At 42.9% G+C, this 27730-nt stretch overlaps 2 protein-coding genes across 9 annotated transcripts; one reads left to right on the top strand and one right to left on the bottom strand.

The window, feature by feature from the left end:
• Nucleotides 1-459: 459 nt before the first annotated feature.
• HARBI1 (harbinger transposase derived 1) lies at nucleotides 460-3076 on the bottom strand. 2 transcript variants are annotated; one of them, XM_009102093.4, is made up of 3 exons: nucleotides 2674-3076; nucleotides 1792-2523; nucleotides 460-1257 (listed from the first exon to the last, which is right to left on the bottom strand). In XM_009102093.4, exons 2-3 carry the CDS (start codon nucleotides 2459-2461, stop codon nucleotides 881-883), a joined length of 1047 nt encoding a protein of 348 aa, XP_009100341.1. In that variant the 5' UTR covers nucleotides 2462-2523; nucleotides 2674-3076; the 3' UTR covers nucleotides 460-880. The 2 variants fall into 2 exon arrangements, with proteins under 2 accessions (XP_009100341.1, XP_050831725.1); XM_050975768.1 differs by having other exon boundaries at nucleotides 2891-3076.
• Nucleotides 2487-27349, top strand: ATG13 (autophagy related 13). Of its 7 annotated transcripts, none has more exons than XM_050975763.1 (17): nucleotides 3180-3520; nucleotides 4180-4298; nucleotides 8938-9019; nucleotides 9895-9975; nucleotides 10602-10721; nucleotides 11235-11281; nucleotides 11838-11978; nucleotides 13048-13088; nucleotides 13623-13719; nucleotides 14065-14163; nucleotides 14926-15016; nucleotides 19871-20004; nucleotides 21205-21322; nucleotides 22049-22126; nucleotides 22429-22545; nucleotides 23020-23148; nucleotides 24336-27349. In XM_050975763.1, exons 3-17 carry the CDS (start codon nucleotides 8951-8953, stop codon nucleotides 24411-24413), a joined length of 1440 nt encoding a protein of 479 aa, XP_050831720.1. In that variant the 5' UTR covers nucleotides 3180-3520; nucleotides 4180-4298; nucleotides 8938-8950; the 3' UTR covers nucleotides 24414-27349. The 7 variants fall into 7 exon arrangements, with proteins under 7 accessions (XP_050831722.1, XP_050831720.1, XP_050831719.1 ...); XM_050975762.1 differs by having other exon boundaries at nucleotides 8893-9019; XM_018907704.3 differs by lacking the exons at nucleotides 3180-3520; nucleotides 4180-4298 and adding exons at nucleotides 17370-17468; nucleotides 18643-18753 and having other exon boundaries at nucleotides 8893-9019.
• Nucleotides 27350-27730: the final 381 nt, after the last annotated feature.

The following is a 27730-nucleotide window of genomic DNA, read 5'->3' as shown; positions in this document are numbered from 1 at the left end:
GATTGCCAGCAGTGCTCGAGTAGCCTTTCCACACCTCTGCTTTGATCTAAGAGGAGAACTTTTGCAATTGGTACAATTTCTGTGACCCAGTCAGTCCTTGGCATTTCTTTTACAGCAGCCACCAAGACAACCAGTTTCCTGCTGCAGGAGCAAACCAGCCTCACCTCCACTAGCCCATTTCCTGATGTCTGCCAAGTACCCAACAGAGCCACCATAGCTTAACATCTTCTCCAGCCTGTCTGGGAAAGAAAGAAGGTTCAATCCCTCTAGATATGTGCAAGCACTAGTGTGTGTCCAGCAAAATACCAGACCCCTCCCAGAACACAGCTCCCAGCTTTCAGAGAAATCACTGCAGTTTGTGAGGTGTGCAAAATGGCAAAATGGTGTTGAGCAAGAATTTATACCTGCAAACAAAAATATAAATGTTTGCTTTGCTGCTCATGAATTCACAGTAGAAACTAGGAGCTCATGTGGAAATTTAATTTGTGCAAAATACTGTTTAAAAAAATCAGTCATAAATGTTTTGAGTTACACAGTGGAATAGAATAGTTGATTTGTAAAACAGTGCAAGCTTTACAAATTTTCCATCACTATAAAAGACAATTTCCCTAATTTTCCCACTGTTGTCACATTAGTCGTTGTTCTCAAGTGAATGGGGCGCCTCTAATCATCAGGACAACAAAAATGTACCAATTAACCAATCTCTCCAATCTCTGGAGAGACTGAGAGAAGTTCAGAAATTTGCCTGAAAGGAAGAGAGTATATTTCTTCTTGTCTCACATCTGCTTAAGTCTTTACAGGCTTTAAGAAGAGGAAGGGGCATATTTGCTCCAGATAACTTCCCAGATCAACTGTTAAAAGCCTTCTCTCTGTCACAATATTAGCTGAAATGAGTAAGTAAAAGTTCCTGACGAACACGACAGGCTTCCGAGTCCACTGATTCCATTTGCTCGTATTCTTCTTCCGACTGTTCCATGTGTCCTGTGGCTGGTGCAGACCACACATCCAGCCCATGTTGCAGGGAGATGTTATGAAGCACGCAGCAGGCCAGAATGATGTGGCTGGACTTCTCAGGAGAATACTGCAGGGTGCCTTTGGAGCCATCGAGGCAGCGGAACCGCGACCGAATGGTTCTGAACGTGCGCTCAATGACGTTGTGAGTGGCGGAATGGGCCATGTTGTAGCGGTACTCTGCAGGCGTCTCAGGAATGTGCAGAGGGGTCATCAACCACGTCCGGAGCAAGAAAGAGCTGTCACCTGTGAGCCGTGGAAAGGAGCAGGACAGGTTACACACCTACAGTCAGCCACAGATTTCAGCCTGGTTTGCTGGTACAGCAGATACAGAATAAGTTCTTCCTCCCGCTAAAAGAGAAGGCATGGAAGAAGTAACTCTGGTTTACAAATGTGACAAAGTAAAGGCATTTTGTTTTACACAAGAAGATTTTCCACAGAAGAGTTTTAAGAGAATTAATCTACTGCATAAAACAGGGGAAAACAGTTGGATTAGGGCAGTACCTAGGATTAAAAATTGCATAATTCAGCACAGAAAGGTGTAGAATACTGAAAGAAAGCTATTAACAGAATGAATGAGGATTAATATGTACAGTAATGAGACTGTATAAAACACAGATTAGAAGTTAATATTCTAAGCTTCCAAGATAAGGGTTGTCCAAACTGAGCCATAAATCTCAAAGCAATTCGCAGGAAAGCAAACATATCACTCATGCCCAGAGTAAGGAGACAATATATAATTGACTTTCTACTGAAAACAAGGATGAAAAGCTGACTTACCAAGTAGCCAGCCATCTTTATGAAGCTCAGTTTCAAACTGGCTTGTGAGGGTTGCCTGTTCTAACACCGCACAGTCAGGCAGGCTGCCGGGCCAGTGCGTTTCAGCACTAAGGAGTACTCCTCTGGAATCACACACCATGAGGCAGTTCAGGGAATGGAGACCCTTTCGGTTCACATAGGACAGGTCCTCAGCATTTGGCGCTTTTATTGCCACGTGGGTGCAGTCAACCACCCCCAGCACTCCCGGCATTCCTGCCAGGCCATAAAAGTCATCCTTCAGCGTCTGTACAGTAGCTTCATCTTTAGGAAAGTGAATGAACTGTGAGGCTCTTTCCACCAGTGCCTCGGTTACATTGGCAACACAGCGGCTCATCGAGGCTTGGCTAATGCCAATAGCATCCCCCATGCGAGTCTGGAAGGAGCCAGAGGTATAGAAACCCAACGCAGCAAGGATTTGCGTCTCGGGACTGATGGCCCTAGACCGCTGTGTAGGGCGCGAGAGAGTGGCTCCCAGGAGATCCACGAGGTAGCAAATGAACTGTCGGGGAAAGCCGTACGTGGATACTAGGTACTCATCCGTGACATCCTCCAGCTTGAAGCGATCCAAAGTCCTGTGTCCGCGGCCATAGAGCAAGAGGTCACAGTCAAGAACCGCGATAGGTACGGCCATGGCTGACGGTCAGGGGCGTCCCCTGGGGCTCCTCTCTGACAGGGCTTTCCCAGAGGCTTCACCTGCATAAAGCAAAAGAGGATACTCGGAACAGTTGTTACTGGTGAGCTTATCAGACTCCGTTACCGTTTTCCTTTCAGTCTGATCATCCAGCAAACCTTTTAACTTTTCTTTTTCTGCTTTTAAATACACGGGCAGCCGGGTGGACTCACCGCGGAGCCGACAACTCTGCCTGGCGCTGACAGGAGTTTAGGTCCCGTGGCAGAGAGGGAGCTGGATCCGTCCCCAGTCACCCTCGCCGGGGCACGGCAGACACGAGCCGCGGGCAGTCCGGCGGGCGGTCTCGCAGCCCCGGCTGGCGCTGCCCTTGCCGGGCGCCCCGGACCCCACGGGCCGCCCGACCCCCGCCGGAGTCGTCCCAGCCCTTACCGGCCCCGCGGCCGCTCTCAGGCGGTCCCCGCCGGCCCGGCCCCACATTCGCCGCGATAGATTCGCCACAGGCAAGGGGCCACCGGCGGGAGCGGTACCGGGCGCTGCACCGCTTTTCTAGGCCTGGCGACCTCCCGCCTCCCCGGACTGCGGGCTCAGCGCGCCGCGGGAGGGCGGGCCACGAGCGGCGGCTGCGTGCGGAAAGTGCCGTTGCGAACACTCAGGCACCTCCCTTCTTCCCTCCCTTCCTCCTTCCTTCCTTCCTTCCCCACCCCGCCCGCAGCGGATGAAAACAAACAGCGGCGATGGCGACGGCGATGGCGGCGGCGCGGCACTGCCCGCGGCTCTGAGGGCGGCGGCAGCCTCAGCTCGGCCCCCGCCGCCGGCTGCGCATCCCCGCCGGCGCTGACACTTCGCGGCGAAACCCCCGGGCCGGGAACGAGAAGGAGGAGGGGCGCCGGCCGGAGCCCCGGAGCGTCTTCGGGGCTTGGAGGCGGCGGTCGCGGCCCCGGGGCCGCGGGGCTCTCCCCGTGCCCGGTCGGGGCGCGGAGGAGGCGCCGGGGCGCGGCGGCGGAGCGGGCCCCGCACGGGATGAGCCGCCGCGCTGCCAGCACTGCCGGCCCCGCGCAGGTACCGCGGGCCCCCGCAGGGCAGGGCTGGGAGCTCCGCGGGCCTGCGGGAGGCCCTTCCAGGGGAGGGGGCTTTGACGTGCGTCTTAAACCTTTGGCTACGGCTTCGCGTCTCCGTTTTACTTTGCCTCGCTGCTCGCGGGGTTCGGTTCCCGACAGCCGCGTGTCGGCTGCGATTCGTTTTCCTTAACGACTGGTGGCTGTCAGTGGAGCCTGGGAAAGATGTGGCCCGCTGTATTCTCAGCAGGTGGTCATTTAAAATCAAAATGCTTCACAGCCTACTGGAAATAGTAGAATCTGAGACCGCACGCTCCATTTTATAGTCTTGTATAGTCTTCTTGTGAGATGCGAGTTTGTGGCACCCTGGGAAAGAGCAGAGGTTTACAGGTGGTCGTATCTTTCTTTCCTGTGGGAGGTATGGCTCTTAGGGCACAGTCAGAGTCGTTCCCGTGGATTAGGTGGGAGCAGAGACACGTTCCATGTCAGGGAATAGCTAGAAAAGGGACTCTTTGGACTAAGCCTACAAACTGCCTGCTTACAAATCCCAAAAGCGATGTGACTAGGCACATACCAAGGGGAAAAAACACGGCAAATTACTGCCTTAGCTGAAAATTAGTTGGCTGTCCAAATAAAGTTTAGAGCATCTCCAAATTATTGCAGGAGTGGCCTGACCTGGAAGACCCTTCCTTCTTGTGGCAAGAAATAAATCTTTCAGATGAACCAGGCTATCTGTAGATGTCCAGAAGGATCACACAGGACCACTGTATTTGACTTAAATGGTATTGTATAATCTTAACATTTCTGAACGTGGGTTCATACAATCGTTGAGCTGTGGTGATTGTGTTGGTGATTATAGTGCAGGGTATGTAGAAGCAGATTCTGGTTTAGTCTGTATACTTTGGCTTGACAAACAAACTGAGAGGATGGACCTTTGGACTGATACCATTTTTAGACCTTAGGGAAGTACAGGATGTAACTGCTGGTCAACAGGAATTACTTAATTTTGTTTCTAAGTCAGTGGAGCTGGCAGTGATGGCTTTAGTAAGGTATTTACTAAGCTGTGGAGTTTTTGTTTAAAAAGTGAGTCTGTTTCCTGATCAGGAGGAAAAATTACCTCTTTATCAGTCAAAACCTGAGCATATAGTGAACTACAGAGGTTTTGATTACATCAGAATGTTTATATTATGTAAAACAGTTTTTCTGATATTGAACTTATTCTATTCTGCTATAGAATTTAATCTTTTCTTGAAATAAAAATCCACCAACTTCAAAAAATGAGAGTGTCACACCTTAGAACTGTTTGCTACTTCTCTCTAGGTTTCTGACTAATCTACTAAGAAGGCAAAATGGAGATTAATTTTAAGTAATTGTAGGATACTGGAGTTTGACTTGTAGGCCCAGTCTTGAAACAGAGCACTGTATTTATGAAGATCTTTATATAGTTGCTTATTAGTGTGCTCAAAATACCTCTTTGCAGTGAAGCTTCTGTTGTAGGAGCTCTTAAAAGCTTCAGAAACTTCCATGTGCTTCTTGTTTACTGCATGATTCAACAAGGCTTTTCTGAGCTTCCCATAGGACATTTTTGGAGATTGGATTTGGTCCTGTATTAAAAAAGAAGTTCTGGAAGAGTGGTATGGGCAAGGAGTGCAGTCTTGGGTGCACAGTCTGGTAACTGGGAACGAATATCTGGGATGAGAGCTGTCCACAGCCCTCTCCTTACCACTACACCCACTCTGGTTTCTTCCCTCTTGTCTTTTCAGTTTCACTCTGACATAAGAACCATGAGTAATTATTTTGCATTGATGCATGTCTGGTTGAAAAGAAAGCAAGATAACTTTAAGTTGTAGCAGCCACGGCTCAGAAATATAGGAAGGAATATAGAAATATAGGATGGAAGCAGCCTCTATATGCTTTCCCCAGCAGCAATAATAATGCTTGGTGTGTGTCAGGTGCTTCTGCTCCTTTCCTGTTCCTGTAGGTGTCAGAGAGATGTACTGGCTCAATTCCCATACAAGGAATACGTAGTGTAATGCCGGTGATCCCCGGTGTTCCCGTGCACCTGCGGTGTGCGGGGTTACAGGTGTCTGCTGGCAGCGGGGCTGCTCTCGGCTTGGAGCACGGCATGCCTGTCGCTGTAGTTCCTCTCGGCTCTGCCGAGGCATTGAGGGGAGGGCTCTTGCAGTTCCTTGCATCATGCAAACAGCGCCATCACCTTATGCTGATGTGTCGTCTTCTCAGAGAAGGAGGGTATAAATAGCAGTAGAACGTATAAGGCACAACACTTAGATGTTAAACTGTTGGATAAAATCTGTCTCAACTTTGGGAGAATGAATAAGGATTTAGTCAAGAGAGCCACATGTGGCAGTTCTCCTTTGCTGTTTCTGATGTTTCTGTTCACAGTAAAGTGAAGACAAGGGCATATAAATAAAAGCAATAGTATAAAAGCAGGTGTTGCAGGAAGTGGGAGACAAAGCAAAAAGCCATATAAACAAGATGCTAGTTGCATCATGTGCTGGCAAATATATCAGATTACTTAAGGAACTATCTGTTGAGGAGAAATCAGTCATCTGTATTTTTCAAACCTAGACCAAAGGTTATTTCCTTCTAGTTGTTATTCTGTGTAAAATGAGCCAGTGTTATCCTTGAGCTAAGCATGGGCCTGTGCAGTAGCACTTAACAAGGAGCCGTGCTGGCATTGCAACCTACTGGATGTGAGAAGTTGATTGAATTTAGTGGAACTAAGTTTAAATAATTTCTTTCCTGTTCAGGTCAGCTGTGGCAGCTTACCTGAGAGTACCAAAGAATTTCTGTAAATAAAAAGTTTGCTGTAATTCTTGCTCCATCTTAACTCTTACCAAGACTGATTCTAAAGGTGAATACCATTCTAAGCCTTAGAAGGCCTCAGGCAATCATCAGAGGTCCTCCTACTAAAATGAGGAGATGATGGCTGTCAGATGAGAGCCCTTAGACATTTCAGGAGCTGAGTTCCAAAGTCACAGTTTTCCCATGAAATTATTTATTCCTTTCCAGGAAACCTTGCCTGATACTTTCTGCTCTACTTTGGGTTAACTGTTCTGGCATTTGGAGCTTGAGAGGTAGCAGTATGAATCTCCAAATGTTTGATGAATGTTACAGGTAGTTTCGGATCTTCCAGGAAGAATCCCAGTCCTGCTGCAGCAAGGCAGAGCCATGAGGCTCTCATTTTTTGAACCCTCTGGTGGTTGTTTCTCTCCTCTAGAGATATCTGGTTCATTAGAACAAATTTCTGTACTGCACATGGAGCCATGCTGATGATCAACTTTGTTTCCTTTCCTAACAGACCAGTGAGCCTAACACCTTCCATTCGTTCCCAAGTATCTTGAAATAATTGATGTCAGAAGTTTTTTCCAGCCTCCAAAGGCAAATATGGGTGTTTTATTTGACAGCTCTCCCACAATATCAGGATATACTTCCTTGTATCTTTCTGCAGAAGTCACGTATCACTTTTCACATTAAAAGGCAGTAGGATTTTTTTTTTAGTATTTCAATGTCAGCATTCTCTTTGCTGAGAAAAACATATTTGTTAATGCTGTATTTTATTGCCTATATCAGCCAGGTTTGTCAAAGATCTCAGATCTCCTCAGCCCTTACAGTGCTGTACTTAAGTCAAAATAATAATAACAGGTTGTTCTTGCCTGGGGTTTTGTTTGTTTGCTTGTTTGGGGGATTTGTGGTTTTTTTGTAGTGGTACCTGTCTGTACTAAATGGTTGGGTTTTGTTAATTTTGAGTGCTGTGTCGAGCACTTTAAATGCCTTCCTTTTGCACCCCCATGCAGTGGAAAGGGTCTGTAATCAGTCTAGTGAAGGTAAACACAGGGAAAGGAGGGATAACGGTTTCAATAACGAGGTTAAAATATCCAAAGGATAATTTGAAAATCCATCTGATGTTGAATCACTTGTGTTGTTAGTTCTCAATTTAAATTATAATTTATAATGAGAACAGTACAGCTTAAGGAGATGTGGTATGAATGTAGCCTAGGAACTTTCAACTATACTGTATGTCCAGGTTTCTTTTTATAGAGTCATTCAGAAAGCAGCACTGTTCTCTATAAAATGCTCTGGAAATTGCAGTACTCTTATCTTGCAGCCCTTTTTGATTGATGCTCCTGAAGCATTGGGCTTTACTGTCATTAAGTGTGATATTTTAAATAGAAGTACTGCATGTGCATGGTGATGACAGATTCTGCATTTTCTATGTGAACAGGGCTATTGGCCCTTTTGCCCTACAAGCTTTAATTTGCATAAATAGCATACCTTACTGTAAGTTCAGTCTTTGCTTAATGACTGAACACTGAATAACGTTGTGCACAGCAGCTGCTCGTGCTCCCTGACCTCAGCTGGCCAGCATTCCTGTGAGGAGCAGCACGTTCCGTAAATATGGGATGTCTGACAAGCTGCTTCAGGCTGATTAGCTGTCTCAAAACTGCAACGGGGGTAAGAGTGAATTAATGCTTTGAAGGCTTACAAGCAAAAACTACAACAAATGCTGCTAATTAAGGCATTCCTCCCCAGTGGTCTCTATATGATTATTAACTTACGTGTGAAGAAACTGAGAGACAGAAGAATTGTAATTTATCCCAGGCCATGTGACGTGATGGTGACAAAAATAGGATTAGTGCCTTGCCCTTCCCTGCTTCAGATGCTGTGCAAGTTCATTGTGTTCCTAGAAACAATTGTATTTTGAAAAACAAGGCAGTGTCAGTGTGAAAGCTAAGTATTTATTATCAGAGCTTTCAGGAGAAGTGAATGGAGGATTTCGGTCTGTTTCTTGACAAAAATTTGTCTTTTCAGTTGGTTGTAGGTAAATTTTGTAGCTGTATAGTTTTTCTTCGAATAGTCTTTATTTAAAGTAAAGAAGCAGTGTAGCCTGTTCTAGCAATGGTTTATTATATAGATTTCTGCTGAAATACCACTGAAATACTGTTCTAAGAATTTCAGGCTCAAGAAAACAATTAGGCTTGGTTTTGACCAGTGCTGATAGCTGAAGATACATTATTTCTGAAGCCAAGACCTCCATGTCTGATGGTTAGCTTGGCATAGAATACAGTCATTGTGGTGTTGGGGTGTTCTGGTTTTTTTTGTTTGGTTGTTTTGCTTTTTAAAGATTAAGATAGCAAAATTGTAGAACTTGTACTGAGTTTTAATTGTGAGCCTTGTTTTTTTAAATTTTTTTGATCTTTGCACTGACCAGACAAACTATCAATGTGCATTTATACCGCACACTCACATCCCAAAGTTTTTAGCATGTTCAGATCTTGACAGGTAGAGAACTTTGGTACTTTTAATTTCTTTTGAGATGGCCTCTAATGGCAAAATATTTTGAAATCTAAACAGAAAGCTGGAAGACGACTTCATTCCCAGACCTGTGCTATATTTCAGATTGCCATATGCAATGGACACTGATCTCAGTTCCCAGGACAGGAAGGACCTGGACAAGTTCATCAAATTTTTTGCTTTAAAGGTAATTTTTCTCCTTTGGACAAATTCCTCTTCTTCCTTGTTTAAAAAACACCACAAAACAAATTAAGTACTTGGTGTGGCTAGAGTAACAAGACTGAGGTTTGGATTTGTTGGTTTTTTGTTTTGCTTTGTTTTCCTGAAGAACAAAGCAAGAAGAGCTGATGTCAAATTTAGGAGATTTCTGAGAACAACTAGAAAAACATATTTTCCCCTTCTTTCTACTCTCAAATCCTCTTCCATCCTCCAGAAACATCTTGCTTTAGAATCAGCTGTAGGCACTTCACACCTCTGTCAGTTTTGGGTTTCTAGCATCAAGTCTAACCACCAGCTGTTAGGTAGTTTATCTGCTGGACTCCACTCTCTCAACCTATCTTAATTTTTATATTGCATCCAAAACCAATAATACCAGAATGTTCTTTTGAATTATGTTGATACATAATTATAAAATTTGGCCACACTTTATACCTAGATGCAAGAAGATAATCAGTGCTTACACCAAACAGTGGCTTTGGTGTAAATGTACAGATTCATTTGGCTTTAGTTTAGTTGTTCAGGCCTGGGATATTTTTGTAATTTTTTCTGAATTTTCTATTGAAAACTGCAAATCCTGATTGCAGAATTGACTTTGTCTCTTAATGTTGTTAGAGAGAAAGGTCAGCCTAAAATGATTTTCTTTCTGAAATACATTTGCCAGTTACATGTAATAATTTGAATTGAATAAACTGAAGAACAGTGTAGCAAACTCTACTTCTCTACATCCTGGTCAGCCCTTTCATCTTTTTCACTCGGAGCTTGTGTAGCTCAGGCTCTGAACTGAGGTTCAGAGCTGGTGCTGAGCCCAGAACATTACTAAGTATCCTTTTCTTTCTATTCCAGACAGTACAAGTAATTGTCCAGGCCCGACTTGGAGAGAAAATCTGTACCCGCTCATCATCCTCCCCAACAGGTTCTGACTGGGTAAGGTCTTATTTTTTAAAGCAACTCCATAACTCTGTGTGTGTGCTGAGAACACCATGTGATTATTACAGTCTTGTGCAGACAATAATAATTATTCATAGAGTAGTACTATATTTAGTTATGTCGATGATGTTGTGAGGGGTTGGTGGTTGTTGTTCACATGCAACAAATCACTCTGGACTCTTACAGCCTGATGATGGGAAAGAGAAATGATGCCTCTCAGCAACTCCTGTCAGCTAAGGCACATTTCCAAGATCTGTTTGGGGGTGGGGTGATGAGATCTTATCTGTCAGAAGTTTGCTACTCTGCAATTCAGGACATTTTATTATTGGGCTTTATTAAAATTGAAAAGACTCAAGATACTCTGTGGGTGAAGATAGGACTGAAGCGAGGGAAAAGTAGCATATTTTTTATAGCAGGATCAAGAAAACCACTTGAATTAGCAGCCAAGGGAATCTTTGTAAATATGAAAAGCTTGAACCCAGCTGGGAATTTTCTGTTTCATAAATATTTCAGTGGACACTGACCTAGTATGTTATATTGGGTCTGTGAGCCTGTCTGAAATGTACCATCAGGCAGTTTATCAAAGAAATAAAATAAATGGAACAATCTCTTTGATTCTGCAGTTCAATTTGGCAATCAAAGATATACCAGAGGTTACTCATGAAGCAAAGAAAGCTCTGGCAGGACAGCTGCCCGCTGTTGGACGGTCGATGTGCGTGGAGATTTCTCTCAAAACCTCAGAGGTGAGAACTGAGTCAAAACAGATGCCCTTTTCTTTTTGTTTGTGGGGTTTTTTGCTTGAATCTTAAGTCAACTACCAGAGCTCCTGCCCTTTAATCCAAGACAATGTGAGAATATCTAAATCTTATTAAGTTAGGTGATATGCTAATGAAATGAAATGTGTTGTTTAACAGAAGCAATTCACTGCAAAAATCTGAGGCCAAACACACAAATGACACAGCAGAAAAATCTAAATTTTTAAAATAAATTAATTGTAAGAAAATTAAGTTTTTAAATTTTAAGAAAATAATTTCTTAGCCGATGAAGAACTTAGGCATTCTAAAGAAGGTATTCCCTGAGGTGATATAATTGTGCAGGGACACTTCCAGTGCACCTTTTTCTATCATTGCATCACAAGAAAGTGGGAGCCAGGAGACAAATCATTGAGAGGTGTGGGCATTGCTGATCACTAATGAGATTTGAACAGGTCTGTGTTCTGAAATGAGCCTTTGTTTGCTATCTTTTCTCTGATCCAGGGGGACTCCATGGAGCTGGAAATTTGGTGTCTAGAAATGAATGAAAAGTAAGTGCATTCTTTGTGTTTGTAGTTCTGAGCTGATGCAATGGGCACATGTGGTTAATCCACGGTGATCAGAGCACATACTGGCTGTGTGGCCCAGGGCACTTCAGACAGAACTCTATTTGTCTAGAGCAGCAGTCAATCTATATAAGCACCAGTGTCAAGAACATAAACTAGTAATTTAATTCCTTCTTCATTCTTCCATTACAACTAGTAGGTTTCCTCAGATACAAGAATTCATCGTCTCAGTAATGACAAATGTTTTTCACATTGAAATGATGTCTCTGTTTAGTAGAAGTCTGCATGGCATTTTTCAACAATTACTTCTACAGCAGGTGACTAGGTTGAAGCAGGATGGTTAGCTGGTTGGTCAGTACAGGTAGCCACACTGGGGCTTTATTTATCATTTTGGCAGTAATATTAAACAACTGGCCTAGAGTAATTTTTATTTTAAATAAAATAAACAAAAGCAACTGCAAACCAAAACAAACAAGAACCCCAAATCCAGGCAACTTAGTTGTGGACAAAAGACTAATTTTTTTTTCTTTGTGTTCTCTAGGTGTGACAAAGAAATCAAAGTTTCATACACTGTATACAACAGGCTGTCTCTACTGCTGAAGTCTTTGCTTGCTATAACCAGAGTAACTCCAGCCTACAGACTCTCTAGGAAACAAGGCCATGAATATGTAATATTGTACAGGTAAAGCAAAAATTTCCCATTTGAAATGCAAACAGGAGAGACTAGACTTGCACAGTGTAGCTGCAAATGTAGTTAAAAAGGGATGAGCAATAATAAAATCAAATTATTTGTATAGAAGTACTATGATCAGTGACAGAAGAAAACTTTGTTCTGTGTATCACCTTATAGCCTTTACTTGAGCCATTGAAAGAAAAGCTAAGCATAGGCTGTGAAGTGTTTGCCTGCCATATTAGGAAGAGTAAAAAAAAATTTACATGCAATCCCTTAAATTGCTTACTAGCATCCAGTTGTTTGGCTTGTGTTTAATAAATGCCTCTCTGCGTTGCCCATAACTGCAATGTATACTTTTGCAGCATAGATTTAGACTCTCTCCTGTTACTCCATTTTAAAGATGCATCCTCAGTTCCATGTCCTGTAGTTTTTGCATTTTACACATCCAAATACTGGGTTCAGCTCTGTTTAGCCTGTGAGTTTGACTGGCTTGTAGTTCATAGTTATCTTCCAGACTCTGTTTTTGGCTGTGAGAAAAGTCTTTGACATGTTTATAAATTAGCATAGCTAATTTATATGATGGTAAATTTCAGGTTTGTTATCATTTGTACAGCTGAAAACTCAAATTCCAGCCATTTTCACTTTTTTGCCTCCATTGCTGACTTGGCATGTACTTAAGAGCAACTCTTACAGCACAGTTAATCTTTTATGTTGTGTGATAAGCATCAGCTTTTAGATTAAGTCCTATCTGTGAAGTTATTTTCACAGAAAGTTTGTATCACGTCATATTTTTGCTCTGAACTGTAGACTTAACCACAGAGGCTTAAAAAAATTAAAGAAAAATTTCTGATTGGACTAGCATTTTCTCTTTCTCCTTCTTTTTACATGACCTGTTCTTCTGGAGCAGCTGTAAGGTTTTTTGAGATGGGCATTCCAGCCATTTATTTTAGGCTTTTTTTTTTTTTTCCTGAAAAGTAGTTCCAGCCTTCCAACTCCCAAAATTAAGTAAGGAATTAGGATATGTATAACATCATGTCCCAACTGGATCTAACAGCTTTTCTTTTTCCTTTTCCTTCAGGATATATTTTGGTGAAGTCCAGCTGAGTGGCTTGGGAGAAGGTATGATTACAGAACACACAAACAAGAGCAGAACTGTGTTTCATTCTGACTGCCTTTTGGTTACTATTCCCAAGTACCATAAGGAAAATTAGTGTGAGGCTTACATATGCTTTTCGTCTGGCTCTGCCAGTGCAGCCTTGTGTCACAAGGTGACAAGTATAATGATGGTACTTGGACAAAGTCTCAGGTGACTGCCATTTAGACTCTAGTGATACAGAACTGAGATAAGAATATGGAATTATGTTGATAAGGGGCAGGACTGGTAAAGGAGATCATGATCTACTGAGGAACAAGAAGCACTTCAGAACAATATTTTAGGCCAGAAAACCAGGAAGCAACATCAGAAGTCTTGCAAGTGAAGCCTACCAGCAAGGCAACCTAGTGCTGCTGTTTTGTTATGGGTTCTACGTTTTTAGGGTTCGGATTGCAAGAGATAATGGTAACACTACTGAAATAAGATAATGTAAACTCAGAATAAAAAAGTGTGGCACCTAAATAATCAGTGAAACTAAGAATTATTCCTTAACCTTACAGGTTTCCAGACAGTCCGTGTTGGGACAGTGGGTACCCCAGTGGGCACCATCACTTTGTCTTGTGCCTACAGAATCAACCTTGCTTTCATGTCAACCAGGTGAGAAAATGATCATGCCAGAAACTGTTTTACAATAATTTACTGTTAAACCCCTCATGTTCTGAGCCCCCAGATCTTTCCCTTCTGCTTATCCTTTCCTGCTGAGATTCTCTTTCATGAAGAATGCTCTCTCTCTTAATAAACCTTGCCGCAAGGGGAGTATTTGGGTAGCCCTGAGCCAGGCTCTAGAACTCCAAATTGTTGATGCATGCCTGGGGTCACAGGTCTACATTGTAAAGATGCTCTGATCCCATTAATAGACACAAGGGTTTTCTGTGAGGGCACCATGAATTGGGAAGAATTAGAGAGAAAAAGCCAGTAACACCATTGCTTGTTGCCTTGCAGGCAGTTTGAGAGGACCCCTCCTATCATGGGGATTATAATTGATCACTTTGTGGACCGTCCCTATCCCAGCTCTTCACCCATGCATCCCTGCAATTACAGGTGAGGAAAAACTGAGTTGAAGTCATGGGCCATGGTAAAGGCATCCATTATGCCCAAATACAGAGCCTTTTCCACTCTTTGTTGACAGCATGGGAAGGGACATGGGAGAATTAGTGTCAGTCATATTGGCATAGTTAAACATGTGATGAAGAGTGACATTTTTCTCCTCACATTGAGATAGCCCGAGTGTAGCAAACCCCAGTATTTTCCCAAATTCTTCACAGAAGCACTTGGACACAGAGGATGTTTAATCTTGGCTTCCTTCAGGAATTTGAAAGTGTAATGGTTAATCCTGATGCAAAACTACATGTCTAGATGCATGCATCCCTGGATATTTCCACTGGGGGAAGAGCAGTTTAATTTCTCTTTGGAGAAGAGAGGTTTGCCTTCTCTAAAATAAATGTGAGGGCATTCAAGCTTGGACCAGTGCTATTGTTTGACAATGGCTGTGTAAATGCCAAAGCCAGCAGCACTAGCTGGTAAACACCAAAGCCAGCAGCACTAGCTGGTATAACAAAATCATTAGTTAGAAACACCTGATATTTTACATGGGGTAGAAAACAAACACCCGAGGAAAACCGATGTTTTCCCACTTTGTTTTCCTCAGATCCGGCAAGCAGATGAGAGCCCTTCATAATTCTCCTTTCAACTGCACCCAAAAACTCTCAACCTCCCTGCAGTGTTTGTCCCAGTGTGTTTTACTATTTGTTTGTTTTAAGGAATATTTCTGGTTAGAAAACTTGTTTTTTCTTGCTGCTTTAGAGCTGGTGAGGACAATGGTGCAGTATACCCCTCAGTAGAAGATTCCCAAGAAGTGTGTACCACATCTTTTTCCACCTCTCCTCCATCTCAGGTAAGAGAAACCAGGCTCTTTTTACTTCTAGACAGAACAATTGCTGTAAGAATAGTTTGCATATTCCTACATCAGCTCTTGTGCAAACAGAAATCCTCCTGCTGCTAATTAAAATTAAATGTGTGGGTTATTTATGTCATTACACTCTAGAGTAAAATCTATTGAAATTAGATACTAATTTCAACAAAATTCCAGGGGCCTAGAAAGACTGAATTACTGAGGATTAAAAGAGCCTATTCCTGTAGCTGGGTTGAGCTGTGCTTGAAGAGGACAACAGTGTACTTACACATTTACACATTTGCATGCCAGTACTACAAGAGGAGGAATTCAAGACATTGATGCCATGCAGCTTAAGTAGGAGTAACAGACACATTGAGAAAGAAATACTGAAATACCAGGAAAATGCTAGAGAAAGATAGAAAAAAGACAAAAGCTGTGTTTATTGGGCCATCTAAAATTAGTTGGGGCAGCAGGAATAAGTATTGGCAAAAAAATTGCCCATGCAAATTTCATTTAAGTTTCAATTTTAAAATAAATAGATAATGGTTTCCTTTTGAGTATAAAAAGCCAGAAACTCCCAAGTTCTTGTACTGTCTTACATATCTGACTCCACAGTTCTGTATTTTGAAGACTTAGCCAGAGTTGCAATTGCCCTATTGCTTTAAATATTCAGGATTGCCCTGTCTTGTTGTCCAGCCAAGCAGATGGCTTTACTGACCTTTAAAGACAATCTAAAGACTCTAAATCTCTTTCACTGTCAATGTGAAACATAGAATGAAGTATAATTGGAATGCTTTTCCAAACTAAAAGAATTTGCTATGGGTCTTTATGCTGTTTCAGAGGAATTAATGTGCCTGGTTTAGCAGAGTGTATTCTGCTATATGAACGAGCTAGAAATGAGCTTCTCTTAGGAAGCATTTCTGGGCCAAAGTGACCAGGCATCAGGCAGTGTTGAACTAATTAGCCAGTACTCACGGTAAGTCTGATGGAATAAATCTTTTCTTATTCTGCAATACACAGTTCAGGAAATTAGTTTGTGGCTGAGTTGTGTCCTGCGTTTTCCTGAAGTGGGGAAAATACAAAAGATTTCATAAGGAAATTTCCACTGGCTTGCTTGTGCCAGTGTTACTTAACAGAAGTAGTGTATGTAACTACATTGAAGTTGATGTTTCCGGAGGGTTCATGAAGCTTTACTGTCACTGAGGGGGGAAAAGCTTTATGAAACCACTTGAACCTTGAGGATTCTCATAAAGTAAGAGCCTACATTCTTGCTTTTTCTGTGGCTCATGGTTGCCATATGCTGAGCCCTTATTTGTAAAGCAACTGCCAGTCTTTGTTACCACAGTTAGAATTGTAAAGCTGCCTTGGCAGAGTGGACTTTAAATTAAAAGGGAAGGAAGAAGTTAGGTTTTTTCTTCAGCTTTCTACATGTCCTGTGCAGTTTAATGACTAGGAAAATACTAGGAACTGTGTGATTTTGTAGGCAAATTGTATGAATCTCTGCCTGCCTTCTGAGTAAAAGTGAGGCCTAACCTGTGTGATACAAGGAAATAGTTGTCACCTGCTTTGTGAGCTTGTATGTCTGCATATGTGTGTTGTGAAGCAGCCCAAAATTCAGGAGAGTCTGGCCATGGGTAATACCCAGAAATGAAGCTGAAGCTTTCCTCAAACTGAAAGCCATTGCTAGGAAAATGACAGTGGGAGGAGGTATGGGACTGAGCCAGGTTTGGACTGCCCTTTTTGCATTAGCACACTCTGTGAGACTGTACTTCTGGAGCTTTGCTCCTGTTGATGGAGTTCCCGCTGCACATCAGTGTGTTTGAATTGCACTGTAGTCTGGGTCCCCTTTATTCTAAGGGTGCAGCACAGATCTGCCAAGATAGAATCCCTCAGAAAGCTGGAGGATAGGGAGTATGGATGGATGGAGAGTGCTGGAGAGTGCTGAAATACAAGTAATTTGTAAATTAAAAAAAAAAAAAAAGGTATTTGACTTTTTCTGGCATCTGCTCAGCTTTCTTGCTAATTCACTGGTACCAATTATAATTAACTGTGGAACAGAGTCTCTGGCAGTTACTTTCTGTCAGGGTTTACTGGAGTCTAAAATATTACCTGTGTTCAGTGGTTTAATCAGATTAAAATACAGTCAATTCTTTACAAAATGAATGTTCTTCTGGCAATACTGAGATTTCTGCTCTCTGTGTAGGTGTGGCTGCTGCAGCCAAAACCTCTTCACTAGCATTCAGTTCATCCAACTCTTCATAATTCCTCTCTGAAGTCCTTCTCTCTCTCTTTCTCTCTCCCCCCTCATTCTCTCTTTTCCTTGTTTCCTCTGTTTGTCTGTGTCTGTGCACAGTGTGTTTTTACTGTCACTAAGACACATTTTCAGACCCCTCCTCCTGTGGTGACGGACACCTTGAAGGTCCCAGTGATGGGGCTGGCCTTTTCACATCAAGTGAGTTGTCAAGAGAATATGCTGTACATGGTCAGAATACAAGTTCTGGCATGACAAAACAAATACAGGAAAATACAAATTTGACAATGTATTTGTCAAATTTGTTGACAAATTTGAGTGTTTGTTGTGCATGGGAAAGAGTGATGAACCCACAGTGAGCCAGACACTTTACTGAGACTGGCTTCTTAAATGCCTTTGCAGATGAAGATCTCCCAAAGACAGGACAAGCACCCCTAAAACACAACAGCTGTCAAGGACTGTTAGTGAAAGACACTAGTAAGGCACAATTCTGAGTGTTTTCTGTTAACAGCCAATGTCCCTAGAACCTGTGTATTCATTAGAGCTCCACTCAGCTGAACTAGCCTCATGTGAATCAAAGTGCTGTTCCTCATTTTGATCCCTGTAAAAGACATCAGCTTTGGTGCTGCTGGAGCTCACACTGAGCTCTGGAAGAAATACTCTTGAGGTCAGGCAAGTCAAAACAGGAAAGTTTCATCTAACCTGACTGGATAGATTTCTGCCTGGGATGTATAAGGAATTTCTCCTGGGTTTCACTGCTTTCAACACTTAATTCCTAAAGCAATCTCACAAGGGTTAGCTTCCCAAGTCTCTTTACCTGGAACGTTTATGGGACCATGTATTCTTTCACTGAAGCTATTTTAACAGGTCTGGAAGATGAGCTGTTTTAATTTGCAATGGAAGTAGGTTCAAACAGTTGATAATTAAGTTGTTTTGGGATAAAAAAATATTAACTCTATAGTAAATTCACCATGGCATTCGTGTAACCCACTACATCCGTATTTGAAGTAGGCCTGTAGAGCAGAGCTTCCCTGAGACTGGATGTCAGCCATACCATCCAGCCATACTGGATGTCAGCAAAGCCTCCTCCTCCTATACGTGTAGGAAGCCAATCTTGTTTTCCTGTCAAGGCTCAAACTTAGTCCCCTGGAACAACTGTAGTAGTAGTCTTCATAGCAGTAAGAATTTTTTAGAACAATAACCTACATTATTGATTCCAGTGAAAATCTAGCATCCTTCTGCCAGCCTGAAATTCTGTGCCTCTGACTTTTCCTGTTCCTTCTTTAGTGACAGGTGATTATTCAGGCTGTGGGGCATTCCCCTTCCCTTTCCTCTCTCCTCTCCCTTTGCCCTTGTTTTTTCTCTTCTTTCTTAGCTGTCCAGCTCTCGTCTTTCCTATCAGCCTGCTGCCCTGGGAGTTGGATCAGCTGACATGGGGTGTCCTGTACTCTTTGCTGGTGGCTTGAATGCTGCACACCCTCACCAGGTACTTGTAGAGAGTAGAACCAGCATGGCTGGTATTGCAGCCATTTGTGTCACTTGTACACTTAAGAGAGGCATTGAACTAGTGCATGCATTGGTGTCCTGTCTGTCAGGAATGGAAAGAATGTAAAGTAAACACAGAGAAAGCACAACTTCCACAGGAGTTGGGAACTGGCTCCTCAGCTTCCCTGACTTTACCGGGGTAGGGGGTCATGTGGAAAAACCATGCCAAGAGAGCAGGCACCAGACCTGTTAGCTGCACCAGCTTGTCACTGATTCCAAATGTTGCCTGTCTTACAGAGCTGCTGCCCCTGTAGCTGTCCAAGCACAGTTCTGTAGGCTAGACATAGGATACACTGGCAGTTCATATTGACATAGTTATATCGGTTCATCAGAAAAATAAGCCAAGTTGACAGAAGTCTTTTTCTGCTTGTGATATTGGTGTTGCACCAGTTTTGCTGACACAATGTTAATAAAATAAAATTATTTCAGTTGAAATGGTCTTACAGAGAGTATCTAATCCAACATCCAGTTAAGGGCTGGCCAAGTTAAAGCCTGGTATTAAGGCAGTTGTCCAAATGCCTCTTAAAAACTGGCAGCTTGGGACATTGACCACCTCTCTAGGAAGAGAACACTGTTCCAGTTTTTGACCACCCTCTCTCCAAAGAAATGCTTTCTAATGTCCAGTGTAAGCTTCCTCTGGTGCAGTTTCAAACACTCCCATGCATCCTATCACTGGATCCCAGGGAGAAGAAAGCAGCACCTCCCTCTCCACTTCCCCTTCTCCTGAAGCTGTAGGGAGCCATGGGGTTGTAGCAAGAGGATGTAAGGTTTTTTTCCTCCATTCCTCCCCATGAAGCAGAGGACTTACAGCCAGAGAACTCTGCAGTGTAAAACACGCCTGAAGTGGACAGTAGAATAGAAAGAGAGTAAAAAGTGAGTTTGTATTGTGATAATACACTCCTACATGACATCTCTCTGAGGCTTACAGGGGCCAGAGCCCAGTCATATGCCAAAAACCCCACAACTTATGCCCAGTATGATGGAATCTACTTTGTATTGCACTGTGGTTTTGGTTTGATATTGAGATTTCTTAACTTGACTGTTTCTTTCTATCTCAGTTGATTGGTCCAGGCAAAGAAGGGGGAGTTCCCCCAGTTCCTAGCCAGCCAGCACATGGCACTCAAGCTGACCAAGAGAGGATGTGCACCCCACTGGATGGAGTCCATTATTCAGCAGCTACTCCTTCTAGCAGGTAGGTTGGTCTTAGATGATCCACCACTTCTGCTAACCCACTTATAAGCCTATTAAGATAAAGCTTTTTGTTTCCCCTTTTTATCTGTTGTTTGTAGCATAACTACTGTCTCTTCATTCCTCAAATCAACTTGCAGATTTCTCTGATTGGGGCTATTTCAGCCTTTCTCCAAACAATGATCTTGCCCATCTATTTAAACCTCTCAGTCTATGTAATATTCTTCTTCTATGTAATATATCTTCTTCTATGTCAACTTTATTATCAATTTTAGAATTTTTTCAATTTTTCTGCTGGTTTTGCTGATTGTAAAACAAGATGCAGTAAGTTCAAAAACAAGTGTTAAATTCTCTAGAGACTTAATGTGCATTGTTACCAAGCCAGTTGTAGTTACTATGAATCTGTTCACCATTTTAGTTAGAAACTTTAGGCACAAAGTTATTTAAAAGAAAACAATGCAACTTCAAACTGTCCTAAATCAACTCCCTCACAGCTAATTAAATCCTTCTGGTTTTTTGATCACCATATTTATTTCTTGAGAAATCTCTCTTGGAGTCACATGGTCGTGAGTCACAGAGGTTTTGCTCTGGGGAAACCAAAACTCAGTTGCACTAGCACTTTCCTGGCTATACTTGAACAGTAATCCTCTTTCCATGGGACAAAACTATTATTTTGTTTTAAAGTTCTGAATACCTGTGGTAGGAAAAAAAACCAAAACAAATAGGTCAAATATACTATTAGGAAGTACCTAATAGCCATGGAGTGAATTAATCATACTGGGAGTGGCTCTGATGTCATGTACCAGATCTGCTGCATTTGTGAACTGAGTGACAGAAATAATGGGAGATCTCTCACCTTCTGAGAGAGCTGTGAGTAATGTGTTACTGAAAAAATAGTAGTGGTGAACCGGAATTGCTGCAAACACACAGCAAGGTAAAAACCCATTTCCCAGAAGAAAAGCCTATTTCAGCAACTTTATATTCAATTAAATAGTTTTTGTCCAGCTTGAAACAAAAATCTGATTCCACAAGTGTCCACTTTCCTTTCGTGCTCCTGACTGAGGAGGAAGGTATGGTATAAGGACAGATTTCTGTTATCCTTCCAATAGTAGGAGTAAACCAAGAAAAATGAAGGAGTCTCATAAAAAACATTATTTATCTACCCTGTGTCAGGAGGCACTAATTATGTATTTTCCTCCCCCAGTGAGGACACAGAAACAGTATCCAACAGCAGTGAAGGAAAGTGTGGCTCCCCACATGACCTTTTGGAGACTATCTTTATCCGGAAGGTGGGAGCTTTTGTCAACAAACCCATTAACCAGGTAACAAGCAGTAGATCTTCTCAGAGAGCACCATAATACCTTTCTTTTCCCATCTGTTCATATACAGAGGAGCAAAAAGCACCCCAATGCCAGGGCGACCTCAGAGACTGAGAGTGCATATTTCTGCCTGCTGCATTTCCCTACAAGGTTTTGCCAAGGTGTATTTTGTTTTTCATAAAATCCTTTAGGGATGTGACAGCCATTGACTTTACTCCACTTTGTCAGCACCCTATGTGAGAATAGAAGACTTGATACTCCACTTGGATCTCACAATGATCTTCCACTACAACAGGTCCATAAACTAGGAAAGCTGGTAGCAGTCCTCCCTTCCTTGAAGGAACATGCAGTAGACCAGTTTACCACTAGAAGCAAGCATCTAAGTTCAGTTAGGGCAGCTTAGAGATCTGCTTGGTTCCTAGAGCTGCAGTTGTAGGCCTTTTGGATGAAGGAATGAGAATTGTTTCAATTTGTAGCAGTTAATTAATCCTTGCCTAAGTTATACAAGATATGTATAGAAGCAATCCCATCTCAAGATATGTATGTGCATTAGGTCAACAGAGTATCATCTTTGGATTTCATGCCTTTTAAATGGGCTTGTCAGCCTCTTGCCTGACTGCTGACGTGATTTGGGCCGTTTTTAGCTGGCCTGACAAAGACATTCAATATCCTTTTTGTGCCGGGTAAGCAGAGCATCTTAGTGAAATTTTGTTTGCTAAATCTCCTCAGGTGACCATGGCCAACTTAGACATTCCTTTTGCCATGTTTGCTCCCAAGAATGTTGAGCTGGAAGATAACGACCCCATGGTAAGACTCTTCCAGAGGTTTATGTGCCTTCTCAGCATCCCTTATGCAAACAACCATGCTATTCTCTGCCTTGAATATGCTTTGGTTTTGGAGAAAATAACTAGTTATTCAGATCTGTTTGGTTTCAAGAAGTCTCCTGTGTTGAATCTTGGGCTCTCTAGACATGCAAATAACAGCATGTGTTGGCTGCCCCTGCTCTAGTTCATGTTAATTGTCCAACCTCCTAACTGCTCCCACACTGCCAAAGCACACACAGGCATGACTGTAAGATCAGTACTCACCGTCTTTGATTTCTTGGGCAGGTCAATCCTCCTGAATCCCCAGAAACGGAATCTCCTCTACATGGCAGCTTACACTCGGAGGGCTCCAGTGGCAGCAGCACAGGGAACACCCATGATGACTTTGTTATGATCGACTTTGTAAGTGCCCTTATCAGAGCTCTTACACCTGCACCTTAGGTGGGCTTCAGCAAGCTTCACTTGCTGGTGATGGCAAGTGATGTCAGAGTACTTTTCAGTGGAGGTGGTAAGGACACATCATTCACAGTACCACACTCTAGGGCATGGCAGTCCCAGAACTGCAAAGACACTGGTACCAGCCATCAACAGCTACAAATTAAATACCATTTCAGTTCTCTGCTAACATCTGGGCTTGGCATCCTCTCTCTTGGCACCAAAAGGAGCTAGATCCCAAAGAAATGTTCTCTTCCAACTGCTCAAGTGCTATTGTGAAATCAAGTGATATTGGCTGTTCTTCAGTTATTTAATATGCATTACTGCAGAACAGTTGTAATGCCAAGATGTTTACTGAGTGCAGGTAATGACTTTACCTGAGATTTTAACAAAAGGGAAGCCAGTGTCTCTGGGAATTAACAGCAATGTCTTTGATTGTAGAAACCAGCATTTTCAAAAGATGACATTCTTCCAATGGACCTGGGGACATTTTACCGTGAATTTCAAAACCCCCCTCAACTCAGCAGCCTCTCCATTGACATTGGAGCACAGTCCATGGCAGAGGATTTGGTATGGAATCCTGAAATTTCTGTTTGTGGAAATCATATGTACTTTATAATGCTCTCCCTATTCCTAGTTTGAAAAAAGTATCTTCATAGAATTGTAGAATAGTTTGGGTTGGAAGGAACCAAGGTCATATAGGCCAACCCCTCTGCAATGAGCAGGGATGTCTTCAGCTAATCAGGTTGCTCAGCCCCATCTAACGTGGCCATAATTATTTCCATGGATGGGGCATCCACTACTTCTCTGGGCAGCCTGTTTTAATTTTTCACCAGCGTCATAAAACAGTTCTCTCTTATCTAGTGTGACTACTCTCTTTCAATTCAAAACCATTGCCCCTTGTCCAAACACAACAGCCCCTGCTAAAAACTCTGTTCCCATTTTTCTTAAAGGTTTCCTTTTAGTACTGAAAAGCCAAAATAAGGTCTCCTCAGAGCATTCTCATCTTCAGCCTGAATCACTCCAAGTCTCTCAGCCTGTCTTAACAGGAGAGGTGCTCCAGCCCTCTGATCATTTTTGTGTCCTCTTCTGGACCCACTCTAACAGGCCCCTTGTCTTTCCTATACTTCTCAGAAGAGAGACCCTGCCCAAAGGAAGTCCATCTCTAATATATTCTAAATAAATGCAGATTTGTTTCTGGTACATCTGAGCCTCTGCAACCAGTGTGTGTCTTGAAGCTAAAGGCTGCTGCAGCATGCTTGCTCTGGGTCACTGCAACCCCCCAAACTAATCCTGGGGTAACTCACATGGTGGCAAACCAGGCCTGACTTTGCAGCCTGAGCAGAGCTGGAGTTCTGGTGTGGCTGGTGAATCACATCTGGGTGAGCACTCTGTAGGCTCTCTGGCATTGTACCATATGTTGAGAAAAATGAAAACCAGAGAGCAGCAAGTGACTTGATGGAGGCAATGATTTGAGTGGGTTATTGTGCTGCAGCTGGTGGAGATTGCACAAGGTGAGGCCCCAGTGCACCTCCTGTTCCTGCAGAACAAACAGACTCTGGGCAGAGTGCCCTGCTCAGGGTCACCTGCTGGATGCTGTCAGAGGGCTCCTGCTTTTGTGCACGTAGAAAGGTGAGCCTAGAGCATTGATGAGGGATTGTATGACTCAGAAACAGATTTTTTTTTCCTAGTGTGTTTAAAATTTCCTTCTGTCTGCTGTGAATGAGCCCTGATCTGCGTCTTTCCTTACCTTCCAGGACTCGTTACCAGAGAAGCTGGCAGTCCATGAGAAAAATGTCAAAGAATTTGATGCTTTTGTGGAAACCTTGCAGTGAAGCTGTTTCCCAGTTCTGCTGCAGCAATTCTTCCTCCTCAAAGCATCCTAGAGATGACATCAACAAATATCTCTATTGCCCCTGCTCTGCCTTTTGTTCACATCAACTAGTTCCCTCCATCAAGTGAGCTTTCTTTTCTCTCTTCAATGACAGATATGGCTCATCTGCTGATTCTCCTCAACTTTTCCACCACATACTTCTGGAACGCTTTTCCTGCTCACAGTCAGTTTTAAGACTTCAGTAGGGACACAGGAAGTCAAACTCCAATGTATGGAAACTTACTTTCTCTTCAGTGTGTGTTCTGTATGGAGGGGCTTTGTGGAAAGTTGCCATATGCTTCCTCCAAGGGTCCTATGGTGTAAGTTTCCTAGGTAGAGCTTCTTGCTAACAGACTTTTCCTGCAGTCTCTGATCCTGTTAGAGCATAGAAAGCTTTGGCTTATTTCCAGGGTCTGTGAGTTCAGCAAATTTGACTGTTTGAAGTCCAGGACATCCATTCCACAGAACTGGGCATTTCATCCTGACTTCAGAGTGCGTGCTTGGAGCACAGGGAGAGACGTCAGCTTTGGGACCTGTATAATCCAAGTTACCTTTATTTTCCTGCTTTTAAGGAATTGAATCTCTACACAGTGCAAGGCCCTCTGTTAGGTGGCTGATAAGCAGGAGTGAAACGACAGGAATGCTTTCCACATTTCCTTCCTGAGTGCACTGACACTCGGCCATGCTGAGTTTAACAGTGTTGACTGTTGGCAAGCCTGCACGTAGCAGCTGTGATGATGCTGAATTCATAGTCTCTGCTTTTGAAACATAAGTGTAAATACTAGGAATCCTATTTCTTTAGGGTTATGTAACTAGGAGTCTTAGTTCAAGATTTTTTCCTCTAATCCTTGCAAGCCTTCCTGCTTTATGGTTAATAGATGATCTTAAGAATTAAAAAATATTTATTGCTTTTAAAGAAACCTATATTTAAAAGATGTTCTGTTTTCATGTTATAGTGCGGGTCATTCTGTCCTGATCACTGCAGAGAGCAAGTGTGCCATGGAACCCTAGCCAGTGAGGCTAGTCTCTCTTTGCAGGAAAATATCCAAGATATTTATTTTCTAAGACAGACTTGATTAATATTATACTCTGTTTGGGGGACTATGTGTCCCTACATCCAGTAAAGGCTCACTGATAGAATGAAATGCACACATCAGTGGAATGGAGTGGCAGGGCCTTGGTAAAAAGCTGTTTTCTGATAGGCATGGATGAATTTGTAGTGTTCTTTGGCCATTCAGAAGGCAGCTTCTTTAAAGAAGCACACTTTTTTGGGAAGCTTATGGTACTTTTTAATCAGCTGGCTTTTGAGTAGCTGATATTTTATTTTAGTAATAATCCTGCCACTGACAGTGTGACTGGCTGGAATTGCTCTATGGGTGATTTGGCTGTTGCATGTCTTCTGCCTCATGTAAGGATGGGAGGAGAAACAGTGACACTAAACAGAACCTTGGATAAGGTGGGTTTTCTTGTGGTTCTCTCTCTTTCTGCCCATGTAACTAGAGTGAGCAACTACAAGACCCCTTACTGTCCAAAACCTCTTCTTTTCCCCCTAGTTTCTTTTAAGTGGAGTTGTGTTGCTTGAGTACTGAGGAACCATCTTCATTTCCTCAGAGTGGCTGAGTAACCAGCCTTCTAGTTGGTGCAATGTGGCAGCTTCAGCTTAGCTGCACTTTGTTGGAAGAGATTGCCTGCAGCTGATGGGGGAATCCCACTCCACTCTGAAACACTATTTCCGTGCCACTGCTGGAGCAAGCAACCAAATTCAGAGCTTACTATAAGGCCAGAGCAAAGCAATGCTTTGAACTTTATGAGAATTTTTGTTGAGAGATGTGTCTGGTGGGATGCCTTTTAAGTTCTAAAACTCCAGGTAAGAGCTTCATTGAAGGAAAATTACCTACCAGGACCTTTTTATTTTACCCAACTGATTCAACTTCTTAGCAACCTCACATGAAAATTGCTTTGTCCATGCAAAGTAAGATGCACAAACATTTAAAAAAGGTTCCAAGACAAAACAGTTTGTAACAGGGCTTCAGTTACACGGGCTGTAACAAATACTTGATACCCATCCAAGAGCCACCTTGTTTCGCAGGTGGAAATGGTCACAGAAGGGTGCAGGAGCAGAAGGAATTCATGGATCAACTGCCTCTCACCTGTGCTCAGGAAGTTGGTATGCCACTTTGTAGAAAGTAGTTCATAGACAAGTGGTTGTCAGCTTTAGTCTCCAAAGTGATAGAGTCTGGGCTGCAGAGCAGCAGAGATGAGGCAAAGGGCTGGTTCACATCATATGAATAAAGAATAGTTGAGGTTAAACTTCATCTAGCCAGCACTCCTGCTGTGCTCTTCTGCTAACAAGCTGTGGAGCAGGTAGGGAGTACTGCCATTCTTGTTAATCCCATCCAGGAGGTCAGGGCTTGTACTTGTCCTTTATTGATGGAGTTCCGAACATAGCTACAGCTCTCACATCTCATAAGGCAAAATGGCACTGTTTCTTCCCTTCAAAAGGCTGAAAGATTGCCTATATAAGCTGCTAGTGTTGAGCTGGATGGCCATAGCAATAAGAGATTCTCCAGGGCTGAGTTACCTGCTTCTTCTCTGGACAGTCCTCTGTTTTAACACACAGTTGCTACATCTAGGCTCTGAGTTCCCTGACCACTGCACAAATGCTCTGCTTCAGTAAAGACCTAGCTGCTGCTGTGGCCTGCCACAGATTGTGTTATGAAGGCTGTTTATTTTAGCAGCTCTCTGCTCTGCTCAATATTAAGGACAGTATCTATGTAGCTGCTGATTTACAGATACTTTGGGTGGAGGGGAAGGTTCCTCAAGTGTATTGTTTTGGAAAGTCTCCAGTGTTCTTCAAGTATTCAAAGAGTTTCCAATAAAACTTTTGTGTAAGCAACACTCTGCATTTTTCCGTGTACCAACAGGTCTGGGACAGTCCCAGGCTCATGCTTGTTTTTCTCCAGGAAAGAGGAGGGTCAGTGAATGCAGGACAGAGCAAGTTGCTGCCTCCATCAGAGGGCAAAATGGACTGGTGCATTATAGTTGGAGAGGTCAGTGGGATCTTACTGAGATCAGCCAACTGGAAGGACAGTAAGGGACAGACAGAACAGGTGCCTGAAGGTGGGAGGAACAGTCATGCAGTGTTTGACCCTGCTGACCTCACCAGTGAATTGGGAAAACTGAAATATTAACTTATCTCCAGAGGAAAGGGGTGGGAAAAGGCAGAAAAATATAGGATCTGGGGCCTGCTCCAGGGCTTTTCGTTTCCACTATTTACAC

Source organism: Serinus canaria, chromosome 5, assembly GCF_022539315.1.
Source record: "Serinus canaria isolate serCan28SL12 chromosome 5, serCan2020, whole genome shotgun sequence".
Taxonomy (NCBI): domain Eukaryota; kingdom Metazoa; phylum Chordata; class Aves; order Passeriformes; family Fringillidae; genus Serinus; species Serinus canaria.
This window is presented reverse-complemented; position numbering and strand designations above follow the sequence as displayed.

Bases quoted from the DNA above. Each gene is read 5' to 3' on its own strand.
- HARBI1 (XM_009102093.4), bottom strand. From the start codon at position 2,461: ATGGCCGTACCTATCGCGGTTCTTGACTGTGACCTCTTGCTCTATGGC. The intron at 1,258-1,791 runs GTAAGTCAGCTT...CACGGCTCACAG, and splicing joins TAAAGATGGCTGGCTACTTG to GTGACAGCTCTTTCTTGCTC.
- ATG13 (XM_018907704.3), top strand. From the start codon at position 8,951: ATGGACACTGATCTCAGTTCCCAGGACAGGAAGGACCTGGACAAGTTC. The intron at 14,164-14,925 runs GTGAGGAAAAAC...TTGCTGCTTTAG, and splicing joins ATGCATCCCTGCAATTACAG to AGCTGGTGAGGACAATGGTG. The intron at 20,005-21,204 runs GTAGGTTGGTCT...TTCCTCCCCCAG, and splicing joins GCAGCTACTCCTTCTAGCAG to TGAGGACACAGAAACAGTAT.